The following is a 27,463-nucleotide window of genomic DNA, read 5'->3' on the forward strand; positions in this document are numbered from 1 at the left end:
TCGATGTCACCTGTTGTTGACACCTCAGTTCCTCAGGCTGGCGGAATAGGAGAAGGTGGGCTGCAAAGCGGCTTGCAGGTGCAGAGATTTGTTTAGGATGTGTAGATTTGCCAGGGCCGTCACAGAGTTTGGCTGGACTGGATTAATTAACTTTGAGGTGCTTCAGGACGTTTCAGCTCTCACCCAAAAGACTTTCTCACTCCTAACCGCTAACGCTAACCTTGGAGCTGGTCCTGAGAGTTGTCATATGACTCATTGTAGACACGTGGAGTAAGGTGCGATCTGGTGTGATTGATGAATCTGGTGGCTGATAGCTGGCGCTTGGAAATAATTTCAGGTGGACACGGAGAGACCCAGGCGTTTAATCTCTAGTGTCAGCTGCTTTATCTATAGAGACGCCATCGTTCAGCTTCTAGATTTGAAAAAGTTTTTTTAGATGTGAGACGGGAAAACCCTGAATGATCGGGAACATTCAATTCAATTTTATTTATAAAGTGCCAAATCACAGCGGTCCTCTCATTGGAAGAGCCAGAGATAACTGAACTCAACCATGCTAACCTTCCCTCCTTTGCTTTAGCTGCCACTGGCTGTGTCCCAATTCAGGGTCTGCAGCCTTAACGATCCACAAGGGCCGCGTACTCAAAGACCGCTAAGGCTGGAAGTGCGAGGCTTGTGAAATGGGACGGTCTAGCCTCCGTTGCGCTGCCCAGGTTGCCTAGCAACCATGATACTAACAGCTGGACACGTTTCATACAGCTTTGTTTGACAGAAATGAAGGAGAAAATCTTTTGTTCATTTGTTTGTTTCTACATGAGCTTTGATCATTCTCTGATTAAGCTCAGCTATTGAACGGCGTATATTTCAAAGTAAAGGCTTTAAAACCAAGTTAGTACAAACTGACTTTGCCGACATGTGGCCAACAGGAATGTTTTAATGTTCTTCGTTATTAAACATTTGCACATAAATAAGTGACATCATATTCAGTACTTACTTAAAGTTTACTCTTCAGGCGCCCCATATCCGCCGTTTTTTTCCGGCAAAATTATCCACACCCACCGCCGTGCTATGCATTCTGGGATATGTTGGGCCACGAAGTCTACACCGCCACGTCCTTAAAATTCAGGGAAATGAAGGACGCATTTGAGAGCCACATTTCGAGCAGCCTTTGAATTGGGACAGCCTTCGTCGCGTCGCTGTGACGTAATCGGCCTTAAAATGCAGCCTTTAAGGCTGCAGACCCTGAATTGGGATACAGCCACTGGGTCTATCACCAACCCTCAGTTTGTGTTCAGGAAGTGAAAAGCATGATCAGCTGATCGACTCGACTGTTGAATATTCTGGGTCTTGGGTTGCGTTCACAGAACGTTTTTGGTTGTCCAGTCAATGAGTCTGTGTCACACCTGTGACTCCGCCCACACGTCACACTCGGCTGTGTGCTTCAGATTTCAAGCTGTTATCTGTATTTCAATCACATATTTTACTATTTTAAATAAATTGTAGTTGTTTACAGAAGCAAAAGAACAAAAACTGCCCAAACACTCATGACCTGACCGTACACTCAAGAAAAGATCTTCAAATGTGAGAAAGAGTCAAAATGATCTTATGTTGTAGAAATAATGCTCGATCGTGTCTTTCCACACGCTTCCCGTGCAAATGTCTGATTCTTTACAGACTGTGAGCAGATCACCCGACATGACTTTCACACGCTTGGCTCTAAACTGATGTTGCATTTGAGGTCTGCAGGAAATCTGAGACATCAGAGCTTCTGGTGCATTCACGAGTCACTCTGAAGAGTACAGTAATGTGAAGAGTGGTTTAAATGAGCCGTTTCCTGCTCGCTGATCCTCTGAAGTGATATTCACGCAGAAGCAAACTTTATTCTAACTTTATTTTGTCTTTATTTAAATAAACAGAGCTGTACATGAACACAGTGGAGAGAGTGAACGGTAGAAAAGTGAAAACGTGCGCACAGAGTCCGAGCTGGAGTTTGTTTTTGGCGTTTTGAAATCTGCGCAGAAAAGCGTCGCTGGTTTACGGGGTTAAACATGGCGGATTCAAACGTTCGCATCAGAGCGGTTTGTCTCTGTCCGCTGAGCTTTACGCCGCCTTTCATGAATCGCTCGTGTGGTGCAAACCTGTGAGCACTTTTTAAACATGCAAACCTCTGAAGGCACATTCCCGTCGGCGCCTCCGTACGAGACCGAGACTCCTCCCTGATTCGAGTCCCGACCCGCTCGTTTAGCGGCGGCGGTTTAATTTCTCGACTTCCTCCGAGTGTCGCTTAACGTCTTCAACATTAAAACATTTCTTCTTCTGTGACGGAGGCCTCAGGAGAGAGTCGTGACAAAAGAAGGACACGTGAAGTGCGGGGTCTCGCGAGTCGGCTGATCCACGGCGCCGCCCTCAGGGCGAGTCGTCGAGCGGCGCCATGAGCAGCTGCAGCTCTTTGAAGGTGCTGCCGTGACGACCGACCTGCGTCGCCTTGTTCTTCACGATGTTGCTCAGGTTCTTCAGCTGCTTGCAGCAAACTCGGCACTTCTGGTGTCTGGAAGCACAAAAACATCAGAGGACAAAGACGTTGGCGATTAAAACGGGTTTCCTTCAGTGATCGAACAAACCGCCACTGATGATGATGTGTTGCTATGAATTATGGGACATCTTTGCTCCAGTGTCTCGTCTGATTTACGTGCTGTGGACTGACTGTCGCTGGTTACAGTTAAATTCATTTTATTGTGAAGGTTCCTGTCGTCTGAATACTACACCAAAGGTGGTTTAATGTTTCCTTTTTTACCTCCTTTGGAGGAGACACTGAAGCATCCTTCATTCTGCCCCACCTCACTAACAGCTCTCTCTCTGAAGCTCATCTCAGGAATAACGTCCTTTAACCTCAGCAGCCTGTGTGCTGCTGGCGAGGGCCTGCGTCCTCGCCAGCAGCACACAGGTGACACCTGCTGGACAAACAAACGTACTACAGTCACTAAAATACAGCTGTGGCTCCTGCAGATGCACAGACTGCAAAGAGGAGACCTGGAAGGGAAAAGCAGCCGGCTGAGGAGCGATTACACCAGGAATCAAGTTTCTGGGTTCGAACACGTGTGTCAGACGTCTCCTTTAAAAACGTTCAAAAGCGTTTCCTCCTCAGAGTAATCGGAGTAATCAGCAGATTGATTGATGGTGCTGCTAAATCAGTCAAGCAGCTGTTGGACAGATGTGAGACTCACCGCTCCTCTCGTGTGATGTCGACCCCGACGGACGGCGTGGCCTTTAGAGTGTCCGAGATCAGCGTCCAGAAGTGCTTCATGACGAGTTTCAGAGACGTGCAGCCGGTCTGTATGTAGCTGAGGAAACGCACAGAGAAGGAGGCTGATTGGATGATTGAATTACCGACACACTGACGGCATCGGGGCAGGTTCAGGTTCAGGACGGGAGGAAGCGGAGATCTGCTCCACCTCCTGACAATCAAAGTACTCCAGGTGACCTCAGGTTACCAAACAGGAAGTGATCTTTGTTTTTACTTAATGTCTGAATTAGAGTTTTAAATTCACTTTAGAAAGACGAAATCATCTCTGATGCAACCCAAGCTGCCAAGTTCGTCTGAAGCATCATCAGAACTCATTTCTCTCATTGTAATGGTGAAACCCACAAAGTCATCCGTCACACTTGATAAAAACGCCCACAAAGATGCTGACGTTGTTTTAAAACGAACCCTCTGCCGCTGAACGCTCGCGCGCCGTCTCTGGACAACAGAAACTTTACCTCGGAGCCGCTCACCTCTCGTACTTGCTCTGCAGCAGTTTGTCGAGCTGAGGAAGGACGGTCGTGCACACGTCCAGCTTCCACAGAGATCTGGAACAGCAGCACAACATCTGGTTTTATACATTCATAAAAGTCAGCAACCCGCAAACAACTGCAGGTCAAAATCTTCAAAAATAAAACTTAGAAGACAGATCCAATCAAATAAACAATAAAAACTTCATCTAATACGTTTTCAGTGATTGGAAACAGAACAGACTGAAAATATGAGCTGCGTAGAACGATTCATCTTCATCAATCGTCAGCTTCTTTCACTGTTTCTAGATTTTTGGGGTTAAACTCACAAAGAAAGGTTTTGTTTTTGAATTCCAGTGTAAATAAAGGTTTGTACTTGTATAAAATCAGAATTGTGTGTGTTTAGACATCTTTGTCAGGACAGAAAATTGGCATGTTGATATACTTGTGGGGACAAAATGGCCTATTGTTGCAGAATAAGCAGATTTCTTTGTGTCTTTAATTAAACAAGCGGCACACAACTTTAGGCTCTACAGATATTAGTCATTTAACTTGACCGGATAGATGTGTGAAACTCTCATCCCTGAGGAGCAGCCAAGCCAAGGTGTGACTTAGGGTTCTCACAAAGATATAGAAACAGGTTTGTGTGTGTGTGTGTGTGTGTGTGTGTGTGTGTGTGTGTGTGTGTGTGTGTGTGTGTGTACCTGTTTAGACATCTTTGTAGGACCGAAACTTGAAATGTTACTATACTTGTGGGGACCAACAGTCACCTGTGAGGACAGAGTGCCTGTCCCCACGAGCTTGAATGCATTATTGAGGCTCAAATCTGTCGGTGCTGTGCTTTTTTGGAAACCAAATTTCCCAGAGGAACCCACCCGAGGGATTAATAAAGTTTTATCTTATGTTATCTTAAATCCTCAGGGTTACGAGTAGGCGTTCATTTTTCATGGTTTGGGTAAGCAGCTCTCTAGAGCAGCGGTCTCCAACCTTTTTTGCGCCACGGACCGGTTTATGCCCGACAATATTTTCATGGACCGGCCTTTAAGGTGTCGCTGATAAATACAACAAAATAAAACTAGTACTGGTACCGAAAAAAAGAAGATTTATTCATAACACACGTGAAAAGACCCAGGAAAACTGAGTTAACAATAAAAACGATAACAAAATAACGCTGAAAACCAATAAAAACCCTGAAAACTATACATTTCACACCTGAGCCTCAACTCTCGCGGCCCGGTACCAAACGACTCACGGACTGGTCCGAGGCCCGGGGGTTGGGGACCGCTGCTCTAAAGCATGATGTCAATGAGATGTCCTCGCTAAGATATGAAAACGAGTGTGTGTGTGTGAGACTCACGGCTGGGGGTTGATGATGTTCAGGATGTCCACGACTATGGACGGATCACTCATGGAGACGGCGGTGTCAAGAGCGATCTGCACACAAACAAAGAGCAGTTTGAAAATATTTTTATTGACACAAACGAACTGAAAACAAAATAAAAGCAGGACGCATGAATGAGCTGCCCAACGGTCATGACCTTCACACACACACGCCAGCTGCTGGTACCGGCGTGTCAGCCTCACCTTGATGCCGTCTCGGGTCCACACCCCTCGGACCGTCTGCAGGTTCTTCAGTCGGCTGCTCAGCATCACGCACATGGTCTCGTGACCCTTCTTCATCTGGGTCAGCGCCTCCTCGTCACTCAGGGCTCCGGATCTGTGGTTGGGTGAAGACTGACCGACCACACACGTTCAGCTTTATTCTCATCATCAAAGCTGTCGCGAGAATCTAAAAACACTGACGCGCGCACTCACGGGCAGGAAGTCGGCCACGTTCAGCCCGATTGGCTCGTTCCGGGCGCTCGAGATGATTTTAAGCTGCGGTTTGGATTTGGCCGTGGTGACGGGGGGCTGGGTGGGAGCGGGGTGGCCGGAGGACACTGTGCCCGCAGCTGGAGGGGACGGACGCTTCGCAGCGGAGATGACCGTAGGCTCCACCCTCACCACGGGAGTGGAGGCAGCCAGCGGAGGACCCTTTAAAACAACAGACACGAGCAGTCACAGCCTTTACTTTCTGATCTCAGCTGTTAAAACTGTTAATAATGACAGAAATTATTACAAAATAACTTCTCACACATCGTTTTAGTTGTTAATTTAGACTCAGTTCAATAAAACCTCTCATATAAACCCACTCAGACCAAAGTCACACTGCTGTTAAAGGTTTTAGAGGTTTTGAATTAAACTGATTTTCTGAAGACAAAGAAAAATCTTTAACTAAAGAAAGAGAAAACAGAGCGGTTGGAGGACTACTTTGTTGTAAACAGCAGGTATTTGAGCGTCCATGTTTCCTCACAGACACACGGCTGCAGCTGCTGCGTTCACTGACCTGCTGTTTATCAGGAAAAGGAGACTTCATGTCCTTCAGCTGCCGGCTGATCGCCAAAATGGACTCTGAGCAGAAGAAGAAATCATCAGTAAATGACCCAGTAAGAACAAAACAGGAGCTGAAACACCTCTGTCATGTTTTTGTGTCGTGTGTTTTTCACTGTCGAACACACGATTTATTGTTCGTGTTTCATCTAGAAACTGAAACGGCGGCGGCGCGTCGTCTCCTGATGTCTCACAGAAACGTGAAGCTGTGCTGGACTCACCGTCCTCTGGAGGAGCGGGAAAAGGCTCCGACATCTTAGGAGGAGTGCGAGCTGGAAGAGAGGAGAACGAGGAGAAAATAAATGTGACCGACATGAAAACAAAAGGCATTAAAAGAAACGACGAGAGGTGCTTCGAGTCTTTGTCCTCATTAGGATGAATATTTTAAAAAGGCACAAAGAACCAATCAGATCCTCCCATCCTGTTTGGCTCTTACAGCGAGTAATGTTTACTCCTCTCACTTTTCAAATATAACCTGCTTCTCAAAATCAGCCAGAGCAGAGCTGATGGCGATGCTGCAGGTGGATCAACAGGTGAGGAAATGGAAGCTTTCAGGAAACTAAACACAGATGTTGTTGGTGCAGCGTTGATTAAAGATGAACTCAGCGTCCTTTTCAATAGCAATAATTCACAGATCTTGTTGTTTGTACGTATAACTGTATTCTTTATTCAACAGCTGAGCTGCGACGCTCCGGCTCCACCTACAGATGGCGTTCTTTGGCTGGAAGATGGCCTTGTAGTCCTCTGGGTTGTGGATCTCAGCAGACGACAGCTTCTCGTCCGCCTCGTCCTCGCTAGGGCTCCGCCTCTCGCCTTCGGGGCTCCGCCTGTCAGACTCTGAACGGTGCTTCAACCTGATGACATCACAAACATTTGTTTGTTTTTTAGAAGAAAACTGCAAATTTTTTACTTTATTTACTTTCTGGAAGTGAAACTTATATCTGTACGTACATACGTACAGATATATTTGGATCTACAGGAAAAGCAGAAAAGCCGAGCTGTGATAAGTAAGTAAAGTTTATTTATTTATATAGCACCTTTCACAGACATATGTCACAAAGTGCTTTACAAGGTAAAAACATAATACAGTCATAAAATACACCATGAAAACCCTGGTCTAATTAAAAGCTTTTTGAAATAAAAATGTCTTTAGCTGCTTTTTGAAGGTCTCCACTGAGTCCAAACCCCGTAGAAATAGGGGAAGTGCATTCCACAATCTGGGTGCAACAGCTTGGAAAGATCGGTCCCCTCGGGTTTTAAAACGAGTGTGGGGGACCACTAAAAGGTTTTGGTTACGAGTGGAGGTGTGTGTATGAATCAGATCAGCAATGTAGGGGGGTGCCTGTCTCTGTAATGCTCTAAAAGTTAAAACTAGAATTTTAAAATGGAACCTGAATCTGATTGGTAGCCAGTGCAGCGACTTTAACACAGGGGTCATATGAGCACCCTTGTTCGAGCGGGTCAGTAGCCTCGCCGCAGAGTTTTGAACAACCTGTAGGCGGGATAGCCCTTTCATGTTTAGACAAGTAAACAGGCTGTTACAGTAGTCAAGTCTTGTAGAGATAAAAGCATGTATTATCATCTCGAGTTCACTTGTTGACACGATGGATCTAAGTTTAGAAATGTTCCTCAGGTGAAAAAAGCAGGTTCTTACTGTCTGATTTAGATGTCCCTCCAAAGAAAAAGCTTCATCAAAAATGACACCCAAGTTTCTAAGGTTATGTTTCTGGGAGGAACCTAAGTCACCCAGTCGCCGTTTAATATCAGGTATTGCACTGCCTGGTGCAATAATCAAAGTTCCTGTTTTGTCTGGGTTTAGCTGTAAGCAGTTATTGTTCAACCATTGTTTAATGTTGGTTAAACAGTCAATCAGATTGGAGAGCTTATGAGCTTCAGCAGGCTTAAACGAACCTTGTTTCGGCTTCAGAGAGGATGAACTTTCTCTCTGACATGTGATCTGAGTGTTTGATGAATGAAACCAGTTGCTCATGTATAAAACTTTAAATCCAGGAGTCAGTATCTGCAGTATTTGGAGTATTTTCTCCCGTCTCTCAGTGTGCCGTACCTCTGTGATCTGCAGGTGGTCGTGGGTCTCTCATAGTTCTTTCGCAGTGCCGCTCCTTTGGGGTCCTTCTTCGGCTCTGTGAGCGGCTGGTCGTCCTGGATGATCCCCTGGATCACGGCGCCGCCGCTCTTCTTTACCCTCTTCAGATCGACCACGTAGGACGACACACTCGACAGCTGATGAGACACGCCGATCTGACATGTGGAGAAGGAGGACGATTAAGATTACCTAAAACTTCTGCACGGTACCGTTACTGAGCGGTGGGCGGAGCTACACACCAGCTGCTGGTTGCAGATGGCGAGGTCGGACACCTTTCCCCAGCTCACCGGCACCGCGTCAAAGCAGCGGTCCGGTTCCCAGCCGAAGACCCGCAGCGAGTCCGTGGCGCCGCTGTACAGGCAGGAGCCGTCTGGGCTAAAACATATACACCTGAAACCACAGGGACAGGGGTCAGAGGTCAGAGGTCACATTCCAGTTACACCCTGCTGCAACGGGAAAAACTCACCTGACCGGAGTCGTGTCGCCCTCCAACGAGCCGATCATCGTAAACTTCTCCAGATCCCACAGCTTGATGGTCCTGCAAACACATGCAGAGTTCATACGTCAGACACACCTGTAGGTGTTTCAGTGTCAGGTGAAGACGCCACGACACGGCTGAGAAACAGGAAGTGACCTCCAACAGACCCACGGTCAGCAGTGACACGTCAGTAAATGAGGAGAAAGAGAAAAGAGGAACGAAGGGAGGCGGGGCAAAACACGAACAAAAGAGGGGAGTGGAGGGCGAAGTGCACCTCTCAGTGCATCATGGGAACCTGAGGGATGGTTAGGGTCACATAACCCAGCTCTAACTATAAGCTAAGCTAAAGATCCATCCATCCATCTTCATCCGCTTTATCCGAGGCCGGGTCGCGGGGGCAGCAGCCTAAGCAGAGAGGCCCAGACCTCCCTCTCCCCAGCCACCTCCTCCAGCTCGTCCGGGGGAACACCAAGGCGTTCCCAGGCCAGCCGAGAGATATAATCTCTCCAGCGTGTCCTGGGTCTGCCCCGGGGCCTCCTCCTTGTGGGACATGCCTGGAACACCGCGCCCAGGAGGCGCCCAGGAGGCATCCTTGTCAGATGCCCGAACCACCTCAACTGGCTCCTTTCGATGTGGAGCAGCAGCGGCTCTACTCTGAGCCCCTCCCGGATGGCCGAACTTCTCACCCTATCTCTAAGGGAGAGGCCAGCCAGCCTTCGGAGGAAGCTCATTTCCGCCGCTTGTATCCGCGATCTCGTTCTTTCGGTCACTACCCACAGCTCGTGGCCACAGGTGAGGGTAGGGACGGGGCTTTAGCTTAACTATAAGCTAAGCTAAAGATACTTTCTTCAATTAATTATACAAATATGTGTTTGATTCACTTCTTATTCTCATAAATGAGATCAATAAACTGTTTGAGATAAAAATGACCCTGCTCCCTGTTCTGTCCCTAAAACAGACCCAAAACCTACAAAATGTCTCATTTCTTTGACGTGACAAATTCAAAGCTTTAACGGTGGATCCATCACGATCACATGACAATTGGCACAAACTAAAGCTTTGCTTGCTGGTGTAACTTATAAACTGTCTCTAACACCAGGTCGGTGTCCTCAAATTAAACATAATAATCAATTTAAGTGATTAATGTTGGAATACTTATTTATACTTCATATGCAAAAATAAAGAAATGATTAAATACTGATTGGACTTGGATGAGTTTTTTTGCTGGTCGTGTTGGAGAAAGGATGAGTTATTGTTTCCATTTTATTATATTTATATTATATTTCCTGTTTACTTTTAGTTATAAATGTATGATTCAGTGGCACCGCAGAGGAAATGTAGAAGACACAGACATGTATGTGAGAAAAAGTAAAAGAATTTCAGACTAAAAGAAATGTTACATTTAAAAAACAATCAAACTCAGCACCAAAATAAAATCTTGGCACAGAGAGAGGACAACCTCGCGCAGCCTCCGAGCTTCATGAAACAGAAAAACTAAACGAGCCACAAACTGTCACAAACGCTGATTCCACTCATGAGTCGCTCCTTCAGCTCCGAGCTGCCGCGTGTAAGCGCTCGGCCCGCGGCGACGTACCTGTCGGAGCTTCCGGAGGCCAGCAGGTACTCGTTGGGGTGGAACTGGACGATGTTGACGGCGGCGGTGTGAGACTTGAATTCCGTGATGGTTTTGCCCTGAGCCAGGTCCCACAGCTGATGGAGACAAGAGGACAGGGCTGAGGTCATCGAACAGGAAGAGAGCAGAGCTCACCTCCTTCAGCCAATCAGAATGAGCGATTTTATTACAGGATGCTGCCAGTTTGATTTGCAGAATAAACACATCATGTTCACACTTTTAAATTCCCAAGATGCTCTCAAACAGCCGAACATCAGACCGCTGCAAATGAAATGAAACTTAATTCTAAACATCGATGAAATGTTCGCCTAACGAGTCGTTACACATCACCAGCTTCTTACTTTATTTAAATAAATGTAACTAAACCTGGGTCAGAAAGTGTCCTGAAAACTATTTTAATAGAAAAGATGAATTTTAAAAATCCTAAAACACTGAAGTGATTCAACAGACGGACCTTTTAAAACCATTTTAAAATGCAGAAGAATCTTGGGTCGGCGCCTGGAGAAGCTTTTAAACAGTATTTGAAAAATGTGACACGTTGCATGAAGGCGTATCTGTCTCATTACACAGTTTTCACATATGTAACTCTTCACAAGCATTTATTTTTACGTTTCTTTTTTTAATGCTAGTTGATGATGTTGAATCGGACCAGAGCCACGGGATGTTTGGCTTTTGTTGCCACGGTTACGCTGCAGAGCTTCGATCGCTTTTTTCCTCCTCGTGTTGTTTAAACTGCGCGAGCGGTTTTAAACTCTGCGCAGCGTGGCCGACGCATCGAGCGTCCTGCAGGGCTCTTTGGTCTTTAGCAAGTTGCACAAGTTGAAGGTGCTAGAATCTTCTGTACGAAGGGTTTCTGCTACTCCTGCTTCTCCTTTTAAAGAGATGTAGAAGGAACCAACTAATAACCTCTGTTACCTCGAAGTATAACATGCTTTATCACAACGCTCGAATATATGAAAAAGTCTAATTTCATTTTATAATGTAACAATTCTGTCATTGTTTTCCAACTTTTTTATATTTTGTATGTAACTTTTTGCATTAAAATATTCATTTAAAAAAATAAAATAAATAAATAAATAAAATGTAGAAGAATCTAAAAATGTTGCGATTCCATCGCTCGTTTTTTCTTCTTTTTTCCCGTCTCATTATTAGATAATTAACTAATGAAAGTCTGATCTCTGAGCGGCGCCTCGGTGTTTGTGGTGATGAGTCGGGACAGAGAGTGACACACGTGACCACCGAACATGAACCAGGACCAGCTGGAACGTTTTAACGTCATCCAGCCTTCTGCACAGTTTACATTCACAGCATCGTGTAACTGCTGCAGGTTATAGTTACTCTGAAGGTTTCTCAGCATCTACTGTTACAGAGTCAGAGTTACCACAACATGTAAGTACCGGGAAAAACAATCCTTAAAATATATTTTATTACATTAAAGGTGAGACGCAAAAAAAAGAAGCTTGTAGGTCAGATCAGGTCGTACCTTGACGGTGCAGTCGTCGCTCGCTGAAGCTAACCACTTCCCATCAGGACTGAAGGCCAAACTCCTCACAGCCTGAGTGTGACCCTGCAACACCAACACCAGCACTGGTCAGATTTTTGCCATCGAGACTCATGTGAAGCTTTTATTTTGAAGGAAAGTAGAAGCCCCGAGCCTGGCTCTGGAGTTTTTCCTTCCCACTGTCGCCAAAGTGCTCATAGGAGGTCATATGATTGTTGGTTTTTCTCTGTGTGTAGATCTTAAAGTATAAAGCGCATTGAGGTGACTGATGTTGTGATTTGGCGCTGCATAAATAAAATTAAATTGAAGTCTCTCAGTTCTTTTAAATGCAATAATCAGTTTACTCCATAAAAGCGTCCTCGGCTTTGGCTCACAGTGACCACGTTTCTGTGTGTGTTTGTTTTGGATGTGATGGTACAACAGTGGAAAACAATCAGAATGTAGAGCGGGGCTTAAACGTCTGAAAACATCAAAAATCTGTCAGAAACCTGAAAATAATCAGGATTTAGCTTTTCACACGGTGCTGCTTCCAGGTCACGTGAGGTTAACTCATTTGCATAAAAGATCAGATTCCACTGAAGCAAATGTCCACATGACACTTTATTAGGTCACCACAGGTGTGTGTTTACCAAATCCACCTGCAGCCACTGTCCACCTGTTAGAAACATGCACCTGGATTCGACCGGCCTGTTATCCTGAGAACAAACTTACCTTATATCTGAACACGTATCCTTTCCTCCGCACGTCCCACAGCTGACAGCAGAACAGAAGAGACATTTCATTAGAGTGGATTAAGACTTCGAAGATGTTCTCACGCAGGAAAGCACGCCTACCTTAATGTTTGTGTCCATGGAGCTGGAGGCCAGGAAGTCTCCAAAGGGATGGAAGCCCAGGCTGGTGATGTTGGCTTTGTGTCCCATCAGAGTCCTTAAAACTGAGCACAGGAAGCAGCAGGGTCACCTCTTTGCATCTCTTTCTAACTGTGCCATGTTTTCTAAAAGACCCAGCTTAGGTGCATTAAAACGCCTCCGTATGATGGGACGGACGATTATTCTGACTGCGGGGCACAACATCCTCCGTTAGAGACTGAACACTGAGGAAGCTGTATCAACTTTCAAAATAAGAGTAGATGGAAAAATACCAATAATAATAACATATACTCAATCAGACCGATGTACTATATTACATCATGTGGTATGACGGATGTCCTGTCTGTGTCCTCGAGGCAGCAGAGCTCATAGCTCCACTCAGAAATTTAGAAAAAACTCACCACACTAATAAAAAAAAGCAAAGTCGTTGATTTTAACATATTTCAGCTCTTTGTGTGTCATATTTCTAATCGACTGGTTCGCTCGCTTCCCTTCTCTCTTTGTCAGTGTGAACCTTTTGTCCACCGCTGATCTAAAGCACCTGTGCAGATAAATTACGCACACAGACAGTTTAGAGGCGGTGAAGCTAAAAAGCCTCGTAGCCACACAACAGACAGAGTCTTACTCTTGGCAGCCTCCAGGTCCCAGACTCGTATTGAACCTGACTGCGACCCGGCGACGACCTGCTCCTCCGACACGTTGAAATGGATAGACTCCACTGGGTTCTTGTGACCAGTCAGACTCTGAGAGGAAACACAGTCGAAACAGACGTCGTCACCTAAAACTGCACCTCGCTCCTTTCTCAAAAACTCAAAACACAGACTGTATATTAAATGTTAGAGTTAGTGCAGCTGCTGAGGGACACCACAAAATAAGCCCACCTTCCTCTCCTGCTTTATCGTCCCCCTGAACACTAATAGAAACCATCATTTCCAAAATGAGCTTCATCTTTTATTCAATAAGACCTGAAAACAGCGACTGAGACCATAAAGCCGTCAGGAAACTGTTTACTGAGCTCAGAGATCAGGTGAGGAGGCGGCTCGTTTTCTCACAGACTTCTATTCACAGTCAGAGGAGTCGCCCCCTGCTGGACGTCCATGAAAAACGCAGGTTTAAGCTTCACTTTTCAGAATTCAAATCTCCATCCATCCTTTATATACAGTCTGCGCTCTGCCGTGATGTGGTGCTCTACACACAACGTAAGAGGTCAGGCAGGTTAGTTTAGTTGGAGGAAGACGGCGAGCAGAGGAGGGGAAACATGAGTCTGTTTAATTCCCATGGAGCGAACTCTGTTTTCATAATTTAATAATCAGAAATCAATAATAAAGATAAGATAAGAGGTGGTGACAAGAGAGAGGCAGGTGTGGGCATCATGACCTGCAGACTACAGAAGAGCAGCAGGTAAAGGATGGCTTTGAATCTGCTCATGTTTCAGGCCTAAAAAACCTCGACGGAAACCTTAAAAATTAGAAACCCGTCGCATTTTGCATTGAAGGACTCACCATGATGCAGTTGGCCTTGCTGACGGCCCAGATGTTGACCCTGCAGTCCTCTCCTCCTGTGGCCAGCAGGCGGCCCGAGCTTTTCCCCAGAGCCAGACAGGAAATGGAGCTGGAGTGAGCCTCGAACTCCTCTGTACGGAAACAAACGAGGAACAAATTCAGGTCGGGCTGGGCTGCCGGACGGGAAGGGTGCGATGATCGTTTGAGTAACTTTAATACTCACGAAGGCGCCATGCGATCTTGGTAGTGCTGGAGGCAGCCATACTGGTCACACTGGGAGACTGGCTGCTGTGTTTGGCGACTGGACCCCGGCTGAGGTTAATTCATGAGATGGACATCAGCTCCTCATTTAGTGTTTGCACTGAGCGTCAAACACCTGCGGGAACACAACACAGTGATAAATAAGTCATAGAAGAGAGAAGATATATAAAACCGTCTCAGTCTCGCCTCTCTGACGCTGAGCTCTCATTTCTACTCCCAGTGAAGACACCAACGTCTTCAGCTCGGCCTCCAAACCGCACATCACACACGTCTCACTACCACCCTGTAAACCCTCCCTTTCATGCTGGCTGCCGTCCTTCTGTCACAAATCACCCCTGAAACTCCACCTGCACACGTCTTCATGTCCCTTGTTTTGGATGGTTGACCCCAAGTATTTAAACTCATCTCTTATTGGAAAACACTGTATACAAGCCAGAAGCCAGATGATAGAAGTTAGTTAAACTGCAGGAAGGTCTTAAAGATATAAAAACCTTGATGACCTTTAATATCCTACAAATATGGTATCTAAGCAGATTCTTACTCTGGATGGCATTACCTTGGCCTCCAGTAACGCTGTGAGGAACCTTGGAGTCATTTTTGACCAGGATATGTCCTTCAACGCACATATTAAACAAATATTAGGACTGCGTTCTTCCATTTGTGCAACATCTCTAAAATTAGAAATATCCTGTCTCAGAGTGACGCTGAAAAACTAGTTCATGCATTTATTACTTCCAGGTTGGACGACTGTAATTCATTATTATCAGGAAGTCCTAAAAACTCCCTGAAAAGCCTTCAGCTAATCCAAAATGCTGCAGCACGAGTCCTGACAGGGACTAGAAAGAGAGAGCAGATTTCTCCTGCTATAGGTCGTGTCCAAATTCATAGCTGCTTCCTCCTGAGGACGCATTTGTAGACCGATTACGTCACAGCGACGCGCCGAAGGCTGTCCAAATTCGTAGACTCCTCCGAATGCAGCCGACAAATGCGTCCTCCTTTTCCCTGAATTTAAAGGATGGGTCGGGTGTGTCCTTCTTGGCCCACCATATCCCAGAATTCATAGCGCGGCCCAGCCAAGCTCCAATTTCCGGCAATGGCGGCCACTACTAAGTTTTAAAATTACTCTTATTAATCTTTCTGGGCCACAAAATAAACTTTAAACATATTTTCAGGCGAGAATGTGGGTTAGCTCGTTGATAATTAAAAATGAACACAAAAAACAGAGAAAGATTTCGGGTCCGTTTTCGATTTTCGTGCCGTGGCGCTGGCAACCGGAAATACTCTGAATTAAGGGCGGGAGTAGATCGAGAAGGCTAGACCGTCCAATTCCATGGCCGTTTACTTCCGGCCTACCCGACCTCCTGAGGACCCGGCCCACGTAGACCGCGAAGGCCGGGTCCTCGGGAGGATGCAGCCCATGAATTTGGACACGACCATAGTCTCAGGCTGCTGGTGGATTCCCATGATGCACTGAGTGTTTTCTTTTCCTCCCCTCACTCCCATACCGGCCCCTCCCCGAGCGTGGTTTTTCCTCACCACTGTCACCAAGTGCTTGTTCATTTTACCTTTATTTATACAAACAGTCCTGAGACTCAACGCCTCATTCACAAGAGAGACCTGTTTCAAACAGGTTAATAAAATAACATCAATAAAATATTGAATATTTAACCAAGTGTCTACACAGTCAAACTAAAAACCAGATTCCCAGTGATGATTTCACAAAACCATTTATGCGTCTTTTAAAGTCTGCGAGCAAAATCAGCTGAGAGCCTGAAATCCTTCTGTCATGTAATCCATGAGGACGGGACAGGAAAGGAGAATAGCTTCTCTCTGAGGTCTGAACAGTGAGTGTAAAGAAGTCCTGAGACCACAGATTACAGGTAATCTGACAAATAGGAGACGAGAAATGAATTTAGAGACAAAATGCTATCAATGAACCGTCCTGCATGAGGCTAATGAGGACTAACCAGTGAATATAAAGTACAGTGGTGTGCTAAAGGTTTACAGCCGGTGATGAATCTTAATGCCAAAGTCCAACGATCCATTTCTAAGAAAAACAAAACTCCAGCTTCAACAGGAACTCGATGTTTGTAAGAGTCCACAGCTTCAATGTTAATACCTTGAGAAGATACAAGAGAGGGAAGTTAGGATTAGGGTTAACCGAACCCTCTGAGAAGAACACAACCGTGTTTGTTTTTATAAATGCATTTCAAAGACAGCCTTAGCAGAAACAGCTGTGACTGTGTACAATCAAAAGCTAACTGCAAATGTTCGAAAACCACGTAGATACCAGATTATTACCATAATTAATCATCTGCGTAAAAATAGGCAGTTGCACTTAGATTTTGTCCCACAGCACTGACATAAATAGTAAATATCGTCCCGATACCCAAAAACTCCAACCCATCTTGCCTCAATGACTACCGCCCAGTAGCACTCACCCCCATCATCACTAAGTGCTTAGAGCAGCTGGTCCTAGCACACTTCAAATCCTGTCTCCCCCCCACCCTGGACCCCCACCAATTCGCATACCGCCAGAACAGGAGCACAGAGGATGCAGTCTCCATCGCACTGCACTCTGTCCTCTCACACCTGGACAACAACAACACATACGCCAGAATGCTGTTTATAGACTTCAGTTCAGCATTCAATACAATCCACCCCTCACAACTCATCAGAAAACTGACAGACCTGGGCATCAGTCCCCTCATCTGCAAATGGTTACTGGACTTCCTGACCAACCGCCCCCAACATGTCCGGCTGGATAACCACTGCTCATCTACAATCACAATGAACACCGGTGTACCACAAGGCTGTGTGATGAGCCCTTTCCTCTACTCCCTCTTCACCCACGACTGCAGACCTGCTGATGGTTCCAACACCATCATTAAGTTTGCAGATGACACCACGGTGATTGGCCTCATCAGTGACAACGATGAGGCCGCCTACAGGGAGGAGGTGGATCGTCTGGCTGAGTGGTGCGACAGAAACAACCTGCTGCTTAACACAGAGAAGACCAAGGAGCTCATCGTGGACTACAGGAGGAATGCTGACCCACATCCACCCATCCACATTAAGGGGACGGCTGTGGAGCGTGTGAGCAGCTTCAAGTTCCTGGGAGTCCACATCTCCGAGGATCTCATCTGGACGACCAACTGCTCCAAGCTGGTCAAGAAGGCTCACCAGCGCCTCTTCTTCTTGAGGACTCTGAGGAAAAACCACCTGTCCTCAGACATCCTGGTGAACTTCTATCGCTGTACCATCGAGAGCATCCTGACCAACTGTATAACAGTCTGGTATGGGAACTGCTCTGCCTCGGACCGGAAGGCGTTGCAGAGGGTCGTGAAAACTGCCCAGCGCATCGCCGGAGCACCACTTCCTGCCATAAAGGACATCTACAGGAAGCGGTGTCTGAAAAGGGCTGGGAAAATCATCAAAGACCCCAGTCACCCATCACATGGACTCTTCACCCTCCTGCCCTCTGGGAGGCGCTACAGGAGCCTCCGGACTAAGACCACCAGGTACCGGAACAGCTTCTTCCCCACAGCTGTCAGACTCCTGAACTCTGCCTCCTGACATCTGACCCACGTTAAACTCATGGACTGGACATACACACACCCACAACCACCTACACACACACAATGGACAACCGTACCCTCAAACACACAATAATAACATGGACTGAACCACCATTCACAATCACTAGCACTTTATATAGCCTCTGTAGAAATTATCCACATATCTCACTTATCTTAACTGCACTACTGTATAGTTCTGTGTAAATAATCATACGATAATTTTTAATCCTACAATCCTACAACTGTTTATAACTTGCATAGTTCACATTTCTGTATAACTGTATATCTCAGATTTCTGTATAGTTTTTTTTATTTTCTTATTTTCATATTTATATCCTGTTCATAGCCTGTACATAGCTGTACATAGCTTGTACTCACTACAGCCTGTACATACTTATAGTTATAGAATATTCCTAACATACTTCATACCGTGTACATTATAACATACCATAATAGACCCATTTCTGTAATATACTCACATATCTATATTATTGCTAATATATATTGTAATATATCTATATCACTAAAGCACTTCTGGATGGATGCAAACTGCATTTCGTTGCCCTGTACCTGTGCATGTGCAATGACAATAAAGTTGAATTCTAATTCTAAAAAAAAATAAAATAATGCAGGTCCCAAGACAGAAGCCTGTAGCACTCCATCAGTCACATTTAAAAAACTGGAAGAGAGACCATTAAACTGCACACACTGCTTACGGTGAGAAAGGTGCTTAGCTTGGTCTGATCGGCCCTTTTCCAATAACCTCTGACATAAAACCCCACGATCAACAGTGCCGGAGGCTTTCGATCAATAAAAAGAGGGGTGCAGTATTTCTTTGCTTCCAGGGCCTCGTAGGTATCATTGAGAACTTTACATTTTAAACTTTTAAGTTACAGTACTGGAGAGATAAAATATCATTTTCATTCTGATAGCTCTAAGGTTGATTATTCCTCAGCCATTAAAGAATCTCAGCTAAACTACAGAGTTTGCAGATTGGTTCATATTATTACCATCTAAGAATCATCAGCTTTCAGGAGGGCAGCACAAAGGCACACTGGGATCTCTGGTGACGTGTTCAGTTGTATGGAAAGATTAAAAATATAAGACGCTGGCTCATCTATGATGTTTGCAAGCAGACACAAGAAGAACGGAGACAGATTGTCTGGACCGGTGACTTTTTAATGTTAATGCTCTTCAAAGCTGTCAGAGAGAGAATTTATAGTCTGCCAAAACGTCCCAGGGACTTTGAGACTGTCAGTGGTTAAGATCAGAAAGTAATCACATTTGGATTTCCTAATCGAAGCAGCGAAGCTATTAACCTTAGCCACTGGCATCAGAGTCGGACTTTCTCGAAGCTGCTCAGGGCTGCTTCCTGTCCCACCCTTTCACTCTGACCTGGCAAAAAGCAGCATGTTTGTCCACAAGGTAGATAAAACTCTCAGAGTAATATTTACAAGCTAAGTTAAAAACCGTCCATCAATGTAAAACTGACCCAATGTAAATTCATTAAGTCGAGACAAAAGGCTTTAAATTCCTGTTTGTGATGATGCTCAGAGCTCGCAGCACCAACCACGCAGCGATCAGTCAAGTCGCTGGTAAAAACTGCTGTGGAGAAATTATGTGGCACATTAACCAAAGATGATTTATCTGGGGAATAAGGTGAGTGGGGCTTTAATCATTTGTGTTAGATTAAAAAACAGTGTGCCTTAGAATAATCAGACACAGGAGAAAACCGATCCCAATTAAAATCACCTGCCAGAATGATTTCATTATAATAGCTGAGCCAAAGAGGAGAACATGGCAGGGTCGAAGTCAAAGACAGCTAAAGACCTAGCTTTATAAAAAACTGCCACACTTCTACCTTTCTGAGACTGCTTGAGCGATACATTTTAAATGCATAAATTCCCACTATTCCCATTATTAATTCGGCACTACCTCCGGTGCTTGCATGTTAACCTTTCCACTCGTCTCTCTCTCATTGTGTGAATGAGAGCGAGACGAGTGGCACGTTATCCTCTTCAGTTCAGCTATTTTCCTCCTACTGACTTTCATTCCTCTTGTGTTCAGAGCATACCTCAACCTGCTCCCTGCAGCTCACGGTGTCATCTGCAAACATCACGATCCACAGAGACTCCTGCCCGGCCTCGTCTATCAGCCTGTCCCCATCACCACAGCAAACAAGAAGGGGCTCAGAGGAGATCCCTGATGTAATCCCACCCCCATCTTGAACCCATCTGTCATTCCCACCACACACCTCACCACTGTCTCTCTCCGTCCTCATACATGTCCCGCACCACCCTCACATCCTTCTCTGCTACTCCCGACTTCCTCATGCAGTACCACAGTTCATCTCGTGGCACTCTATCATCTGCTTTCTCTAGATCCATAAAGACACGGTGCAGATACATCATCAACAACCTCAAAGCAACCGCACAATTCAAACTCCTTGAATTTTTTTCAAGGAGCACTTTAATAACATAATTCTTCACCTGCAAACACAAGATTTTACAAATGAACAAACAGAATAAATCTTGTTTGGTGTTATCAGGTGATGTCGGTTGGTGTCTGATATTCATTTCCTGCTATAACAAATATGGGATAAATAAGATATAAATAAGATATTTCTCATCCTCATCAGCACCTTCATCTACATCCAAACTGTTAGATAATATCTATTTTTCTAACACAAAAATAATATTTAAAATCTGCAAGAACCTTCATCTGTTACTGTCTGCAGACTGAAACGATCATTTCTGCTCTGCTTTATGGAAACTGGCGCATTTTTCTCAGATCATAACGTATATGAAAACACTGGTAAACAAACTGAGCAGTGCTGTTGTGGTCAGGAGTGTTTGCTCTGCTCTCCTGGAGCTTCAGCTAACTTCAGGTAATCTCATTAAGGTTCTTCATTAAGCTCATTAAACCACAGACGAGCTCATGTTCAGACTAAAACACCAGAGGAGGTCCGTCTGCTCCCCACTTTAACCCGTTAACTCTGACTCTGTGGCAGGTGCTGACCTAACCACCCGCCGTACCGAGCTCCGAGCTAACGTTAGCCGAACACTGAGGCCGGGCGTCAGCGTCAGGAGCAGCGGCTCCCCGGTGGAACCTTGGCCGAGCAGACGCAGTCTGGCGTTGGGCAGCTTACCTCCGTCTGTCGGTCACCGACGGACGGCTTAAAGTTGATCCGGTGAGACGGCGACAGCAACTTGTTGACGGTCCGTTTACTGCTCGGCTGCAGCTTAGCAACTGAATCACACACCTCACTTCCGCTGACGTCATTACCCCTTTCCCCCCAAACAACTTTATTAACAAATACGCCTGTAAGTCATGACTGTAGAAAACGATCACTAGGTTGAACTTTTCAGTAGCGCCGTTAACTTAGCGGTATTTATCTTAAATTTCTATTTCTCCAGATTTGACAGGTTTCTCTTTGTTTTTATTTTTGATACGTTTGCCAAACTTAACAGTGCTCAAATCTTTTCTGGTAAATTTAGATTTTTTTCCTTATAATTTTCCCCTAGATGCATCTTTTATTTTCTTGTGATTAAGTATTTTCCCCTCACAAATCTGTCCCTTTTCTATTGTAAATTTGGTTTTTAGCTTCTTGGTTACCCGGCCCCTCTAAATTGGCCTCTAATGTTTTAAGCTGCTCTGAAAGAAAAGCAGCTTTGTAAGAAAATGAAAGCGATCTAAAATGACATTGTGTTTTTACAAAACTAAAATAAAACAAAATTAATCAGGAAATTAATTCATTAGTACAGGGCTGGACTGGGACAAAAAATTGGCTCGGGCATTTTGACTAGAGACCGGCCCCCCAGGTATTATAGAAAAAACCATAAAGCCTTTGAATGAAAACAGACGCTGTTGTGACAGTGATGCACACCGTTTTGTTGGTATATGTATGATTTCTATACATTTTACATCAGATGAAAATTTTGGTTGTAAGATTCAGATAATTATTTATTAAAAGCGAGACATTTTAAATGAGAATAAAAAAGAAAAGTATATCTTTGTGCCCCCCTTTCCCTGTTAATGCCCTACCTGCCCCCCCTGGCAAAACTTTGCTAGAGCCGCCCCTGCACAGTTACCAGCTGTCAGCTACTTAGAAAAGGATCCTGGTGTTATTTGTCTCTCAGAAACAGTTCATAACTTCCCTTCAACTCATTCATGTCACCTAAAAGGTAAACCTGTTTCTCCATCACCTGTTCAGCTCTGATGATTCAGTAAGGACATCTCCTGGTTTCATCTTCATGTTTCCCTCTCACCACATATCCAAACCGACATCATGACCAGCAGCTTTTTTACAGCTGTGGCTCCAGCAAACATCAGCTGATACTAGAAATTAATATTAAATAAATTCTAACAACAGCTGATCAAGCTGAAACGTGCTGCTGGCGGCCGCCTCGGGTCTCTCCTCCTCCTCCTGCCTCCCCTTTCCCTCATCCACCTGCTGGCCTCAGTGGGAGCTCCACCATAGCCACCACCAAACAACTGACTTATTCTTACACATCTGCCAGCATCTGGCTAATCCACCATACTGTTACAAACAAACAAACAAAAAACCATCAGCCCATAAAAACGAAAAATCACCAAATGCCCGGTATGCCCATGGCCAGACCAGCTAAGCATTAGTTGTAATAACGTAATTCGTTTAAATTAATTTAGGCTATTTTTAGCCTCACTAGGCTTTAGTGCAGAGGTTCACTGAGAGGTTAACGAGTGTGTGTAATTTTTCTATTATAGTATCATATATTTACTGTACTGTTATGTACTTAGAATATTATTATCATATTATTATACAGGTGAATCAGTATCCTAGTAATTATTTATATTGGTGTTGGTGATATTTGCAAAAACATTTAAACAGTCATAAATTAATTGTTGGCCTGTAATCTGTGAAAAATGTGTTAGACATCTCTCTCATGAATGATTCATTCGCTTTCCACAAAAAAAAAAAAAAAGAAATCCTATCTCAAGGCAGAAGCTGCCTTGATAATAGCTGAGTTATCAGTTTTTAGCAATAGAAATGTCTTTTTCCAGAGAGATGTGGCCAAGAGGGCGTCACACAATTTAACAAATGTAACGTCACAGTTATAGAAACATGATTTAAGTGACCAAAAAGGACAAAATAGATATAATAACTCAGTCACAAATATATTCTATGTATTTCATATATACCTATTATAATATACATTCAAAACAAAAACAAAGAAACCTCGGAAATGATTTTTGGCACAACACCGGCAGGGGGCAGTATTTCACCTTTAAGCTTTTTTGACACGTGTCAGAAGGAGAAGAAGAAGAACCGGGACGTGTTCGTCAGCGCTGGATGTTCCGGTTGTTTACAACCAGGAAATCTGTCAGTTTATGAACCGGGACTCCGTGAACCTGCAGCGGTAAACATGGCGGCGGTGGACGTGGAGGATGAGAGCATCCTGGCGTCCATCTTTAAGGACAGCTTCCCGGACAGCTGGAGGGACAACCCGGACTTCGCGGCCTACCTGTCGGAGCTCAGCTCCTTCGGGGTGGAGAAGCTGGGCCGGGAGCCGGAGAGGCTGGCGGAGGAGCGGGCTCAGATCCTGCAGCAGACCCGGGAGCTGGCCTTCTCCAACTACCAGACCTTCATCCGCACCGCCGACTGCACCGAGCACATCTACCGGGACTTCGGCCGGGTGGAGAGCAGCGTGTCCCGGCTGCTGGACAAGCTGCCCCGCTTCGGAGAGAATTGCAGGTCGGTGGCTCCCTGTGGAGGGGATGTTAGCAGGAGGAAACTGGTTTAATCGATTAACACGGGGTCTATAAAACACCTGAAGTGTCATCATTTACCGTTAGGTTAATAAAAACTTTTTAAAAAAGCAAACTGATCAAGGAGAGAGATGCAGATTATTATTATTGTAGCTCACTGTAGGATCACAACCTGCCTTTAAATTCAAAATATTTAAATACAGAAAAATAAAAAGAATCAAATCAAAGTGAATAACTTAGTTATTTTCTTAGGAATATGCCACAGAAGGTGAATTGGGAATAAAACAGCAGCAGATTAATTTCCTCTGAGCTAGCTCGTCAGCCTCCTTTCAGAATAAAACACAGGCAGTCAGACTTTAGCCACAACCAGAACAAAACTAAAGACTGGGAACATTAATGAAGGATAATAAAAGCTTCTTAGAGCTATAAATTGTTACACATAGTTGTGTTTTTGCTGTTGTGCTGTCTCTCTGAGCTTCGGGGGCTGATTTTGTTTTCAGGCACTTCACGAAAGAGGCGGAGGAGATCGGAGCGAGCCGCCGGATGAACAGCCTCACTCTGAACCGCCACACGGAGATCCTGGAGATTCTGGAGATTCCTCAGCTCATGGACACCTGCGTCCGCAACGGCTACTACGAAGAGGCTCTGGAGCTGGCGGCGTACGTGAAGAGGCTGGAGAAGAAACACTCGTCGCTGCCCGTCATCCAGGTGAGTCCAGACCAGGCTGACCAAAAAGGTTGTTGATGGGGCTCAGGTTCAGGTTCAGGCTGGAAGTCGCTAGTTTAAACTGTAAATTGACAAAAACTGGAGAAAAACAGTTGAGAAACTTTCTCTTTGCTGAGATATAAAACAGAAAAGGTCACCGTGGAGAACATCTAATGTTTCGGCTCCTCTAACCTTTGACCTTCTCCATCTTTAGGGTATCGTGCGTGAAGTGCGTCAGTCGGCTCAGCTGATGCTCAACCAGCTGTTGCAGCAGCTGCGCAGCAACTCCCAGCTCCCCGTGTGCCTCCGCGTCATCGGTTACCTGCGGCGTATGGACGTGTTCACGGAGGCGGAGCTGCGGGTGAAGTTCCTGCAGGCTCGCAGCACTTGGCTGCACTCCATCCTCGCCGCCATCCCTGAAAACGATGCTTACTTTCACATCACCAAGACCATCGAGGCCTGCAGGGTGCACCTGTTTGACATCATCACCCAGTACAGAGCCATCTTCTCTGACGAGGACCCGCTAGTGCCCCCCGCCGGGGGGCTCACGGCTGTGAACGAGGGCGCCATCTTCCACGGTTGGGTGGTGCACAAGGTGGCGGAGTTCCTGGAGACCTTAGAGAGGGACCTGCAGCGGGGTGTGGGCGGCCGCCTGGACTCCCTGCTGGGTCAGTGCATGTACTTCGGTTTGTCCTTCAGCAGGGTGGGGGCGGACTTCCGCGGGCAGCTGGCGCCCATGTTCCAGCGGGTGGCGGTGGACACGTTCCGCGGAGCCGTGAAGGAGGCGGTGGAAAAGTTCCAGGAGGACATGAACCTGTACACGCTCATCGCCCTGCCCTCAGTGTTGGCAGGGACCATCCCCGTCGTGGCCCCCGCCCTGCAGCCCGGCACCCTGCAGCCCCCGATGTCCCTGCTGGACTTCCAGCCGCTCGCCTGCTTTCTCAACAACATCCTGACAGCCTTCAACGACCTCCGCCTCTGCTGCCCCATCGGAGTGGTGGAGAACGTCACCAAATGCCTGGAGGACGCCCTGAAGATGGTGAGCAGCTGGATCTTTGGTGTAATCTGGGTTAACGTCAGACTGATGCTGGATTAACAGCTGCTGACGGTGTCATTTTTTGTCAGGTGACCCGTCAGATTCTGGTGTTTCACCGGGCGGAGGAGACGGCCTTCAGCAGCCGGGAGAAGGAGCTGTTTGTTCAGTTCTGCTGTGCGTACGCTGAAGACCTGCTGCCCTTCCTGAACCGCTGCCTGCAGGTCCTGTTTCCACCGGCTCAGCTCGCTCTCATCCTGGGTGAGGACTCGCAGCAACGTCTGACTTCCACTTTGTTCGTTTCCTCGTTTAAAACGGACGCGGTAACGCTGAAGAAGTTTAACGACGGGCCTGGAAGTGAAGTCGTTATTCCAATAATGTGGAAACCGCATGAACGTACATGGTAGACTGTATATAAAAGATGGGCGTAGCCACTGGGACATTTGGTCTGAATTTGGAGTAATGACCGCTTCAGCCTGTAGGGGGCACTAATAACACCAAAATCACCACACAAGCTTTTTTTCTGTAGTAAAGTTAAACTTTTGGTCCAATCAGTCAATGAAAAGAAAACTTCACAAAATTAATTTCAAAGAGAAAAAATCTTTAATCTCTTTTTCCTTTTTTGCCCTGGACTCTTATCTCAAAGTTATTCTTTGTAATACTAAAATAGCTTAAGAAGTTTGGTCTGAATCAAATCGGTTGTCTCTCCGCAGGTCTTCCTCCCACTCAGCTGCATAAGTACGGCCATCTGGGCTCCATCGACCTCGCCGCAGTCCTCGAGCCTCTGGACTTCCTGCTTCCTCAGAAGGAGCCGCCGGTGCCAGAGGTCGACATTACGGCTGAATTGAACAGCCTGACGTTTGACGTGGAGCCCAAAGAACCGGCAGCAGATCCAAACTCGGCGCCGACAACATCCGATGTTAGAGACTCAAAACCCGGAGCTGAACTGACAAAGACGGAGTTTGAAGAGCCGAAGCAGGACGAGGAGTGAAGGCGAGGAAACGCCGGCTCTGTAAACTGTATCCTGTGACGGACGTCTGTCAAAACTGAAGCACTAAAATATTTTTATACATGTGAGAAAAAGGCTTTAATGGTGACGTTTCTTCTCTTATTTAAAGGTTTACTCACTAACATAGAAGGAAAATAAGCAAATAGTTTAGTTTGCTTCTTTTTCCATCGATGATGGAGTCCACCTGATTGTAACTCTGCTCTCGGAGATCTTCAGCTCGTTCTCGTCCTTTAAGAAGGAAAAACTGAATGTTTGTGTTTTCCTGGTAACGTGTCAGAAATCTGAGAAAACCAAAAGTTTGGTTTATTGATAGGAAAGTCCTGAAGGGCAGAAACTGACTCTGCATTTTCATCCAGCGTCGGCCTCATCTTTGAGCTTTTTCTGCTGAGGCAGCTGGGAGTTGTAGTCCATCAGCTGGGAGTTGTAGTCCGTCAGCTGGGAGTTGTAGTCCGTCAGCTGGGAGTTGTAGTCCATCAGCTGTGTCTGATTTACATGGTGGGTTTGTTAAAAACTGTCTGGAGACTTAAATCTTTCACTTTGATTCAAAGATTTATTGGAAATCAATAAAGATCAATTATATTGACGAGTCAGTCTCATGTTTAAAGGAGCGTACTGCAGGTTCTGCACAGTCACGGTCAGTCTCTGATCTCCACCTGTCTGGAATATCTGAAGATAAACTCAAGGATCTCCACCTTCAAAGATCTACAGGTGAGCATCTCGTGGGCGCTACTTCCACCAACTAACAGCCTAACTACACCTGCCTGTTAGGACTAGAGTTTGGACACTAAAAACCTTCCAGTGATCATGTTCTCCCTCCGCGTCGTGTTTGAATCGTTGGTTTTTG

At 45.7% G+C, this 27,463-nt stretch overlaps 2 protein-coding genes across 4 annotated transcripts; one reads left to right on the top strand and one right to left on the bottom strand.

Moving 5' to 3' along the window:
* Window positions 1-1,750: 1,750 nt before the first annotated feature.
* On the bottom strand, window positions 1,751-21,416 carry katnb1 (katanin p80 (WD repeat containing) subunit B 1). 3 transcript variants are annotated; one of them, XM_087838903.1, is made up of 23 exons: window positions 21,273-21,415; window positions 20,379-20,501; window positions 20,199-20,280; window positions 16,514-16,665; window positions 14,509-14,661; window positions 14,286-14,416; window positions 13,409-13,526; window positions 12,748-12,848; window positions 12,626-12,667; window positions 11,897-11,980; window positions 10,375-10,490; window positions 8,769-8,840; window positions 8,542-8,692; window positions 8,264-8,457; window positions 6,904-7,052; window positions 6,420-6,470; window positions 6,155-6,219; window positions 5,584-5,802; window positions 5,353-5,502; window positions 5,126-5,202; window positions 3,772-3,846; window positions 3,222-3,338; window positions 1,751-2,545 (listed from the first exon to the last, which is right to left on the bottom strand). In XM_087838903.1, the coding sequence occupies exons 5-23, from the start codon at window positions 14,546-14,548 to the stop codon at window positions 2,404-2,406; spliced, it is 2,094 nt and encodes a 697-aa protein (XP_087695029.1). In that variant the 5' UTR covers window positions 14,549-14,661; window positions 16,514-16,665; window positions 20,199-20,280; window positions 20,379-20,501; window positions 21,273-21,415; the 3' UTR covers window positions 1,751-2,403. The 3 variants fall into 3 exon arrangements, with proteins under 3 accessions (XP_087695029.1, XP_087695103.1, XP_087694984.1); XM_087838977.1 differs by lacking the exon at window positions 16,514-16,665; XM_087838858.1 differs by lacking the exons at window positions 16,514-16,665; window positions 20,199-20,280; window positions 20,379-20,501 and having other exon boundaries at window positions 1,752-2,545; window positions 21,273-21,416.
* Window positions 21,417-23,431: 2,015 nt separating this feature from the next.
* On the top strand, window positions 23,432-27,202 carry cog8 (component of oligomeric golgi complex 8). The gene is made up of 5 exons (XM_087838768.1): window positions 23,432-23,858; window positions 24,373-24,580; window positions 24,792-25,616; window positions 25,703-25,871; window positions 26,324-27,202. The coding sequence occupies exons 1-5, from the start codon at window positions 23,530-23,532 to the stop codon at window positions 26,599-26,601; spliced, it is 1,809 nt and encodes a 602-aa protein (XP_087694894.1). The 5' UTR covers window positions 23,432-23,529; the 3' UTR covers window positions 26,602-27,202.
* The last annotated feature ends 261 nt before the right edge of the window (window positions 27,203-27,463 follow it).

Source organism: Neolamprologus brichardi, chromosome 1, assembly GCF_056152115.1.
Source record: "Neolamprologus brichardi isolate AB-2024 chromosome 1, ASM5615211v1, whole genome shotgun sequence".
Lineage (NCBI taxonomy): Eukaryota > Metazoa > Chordata > Actinopteri > Cichliformes > Cichlidae > Neolamprologus > Neolamprologus brichardi.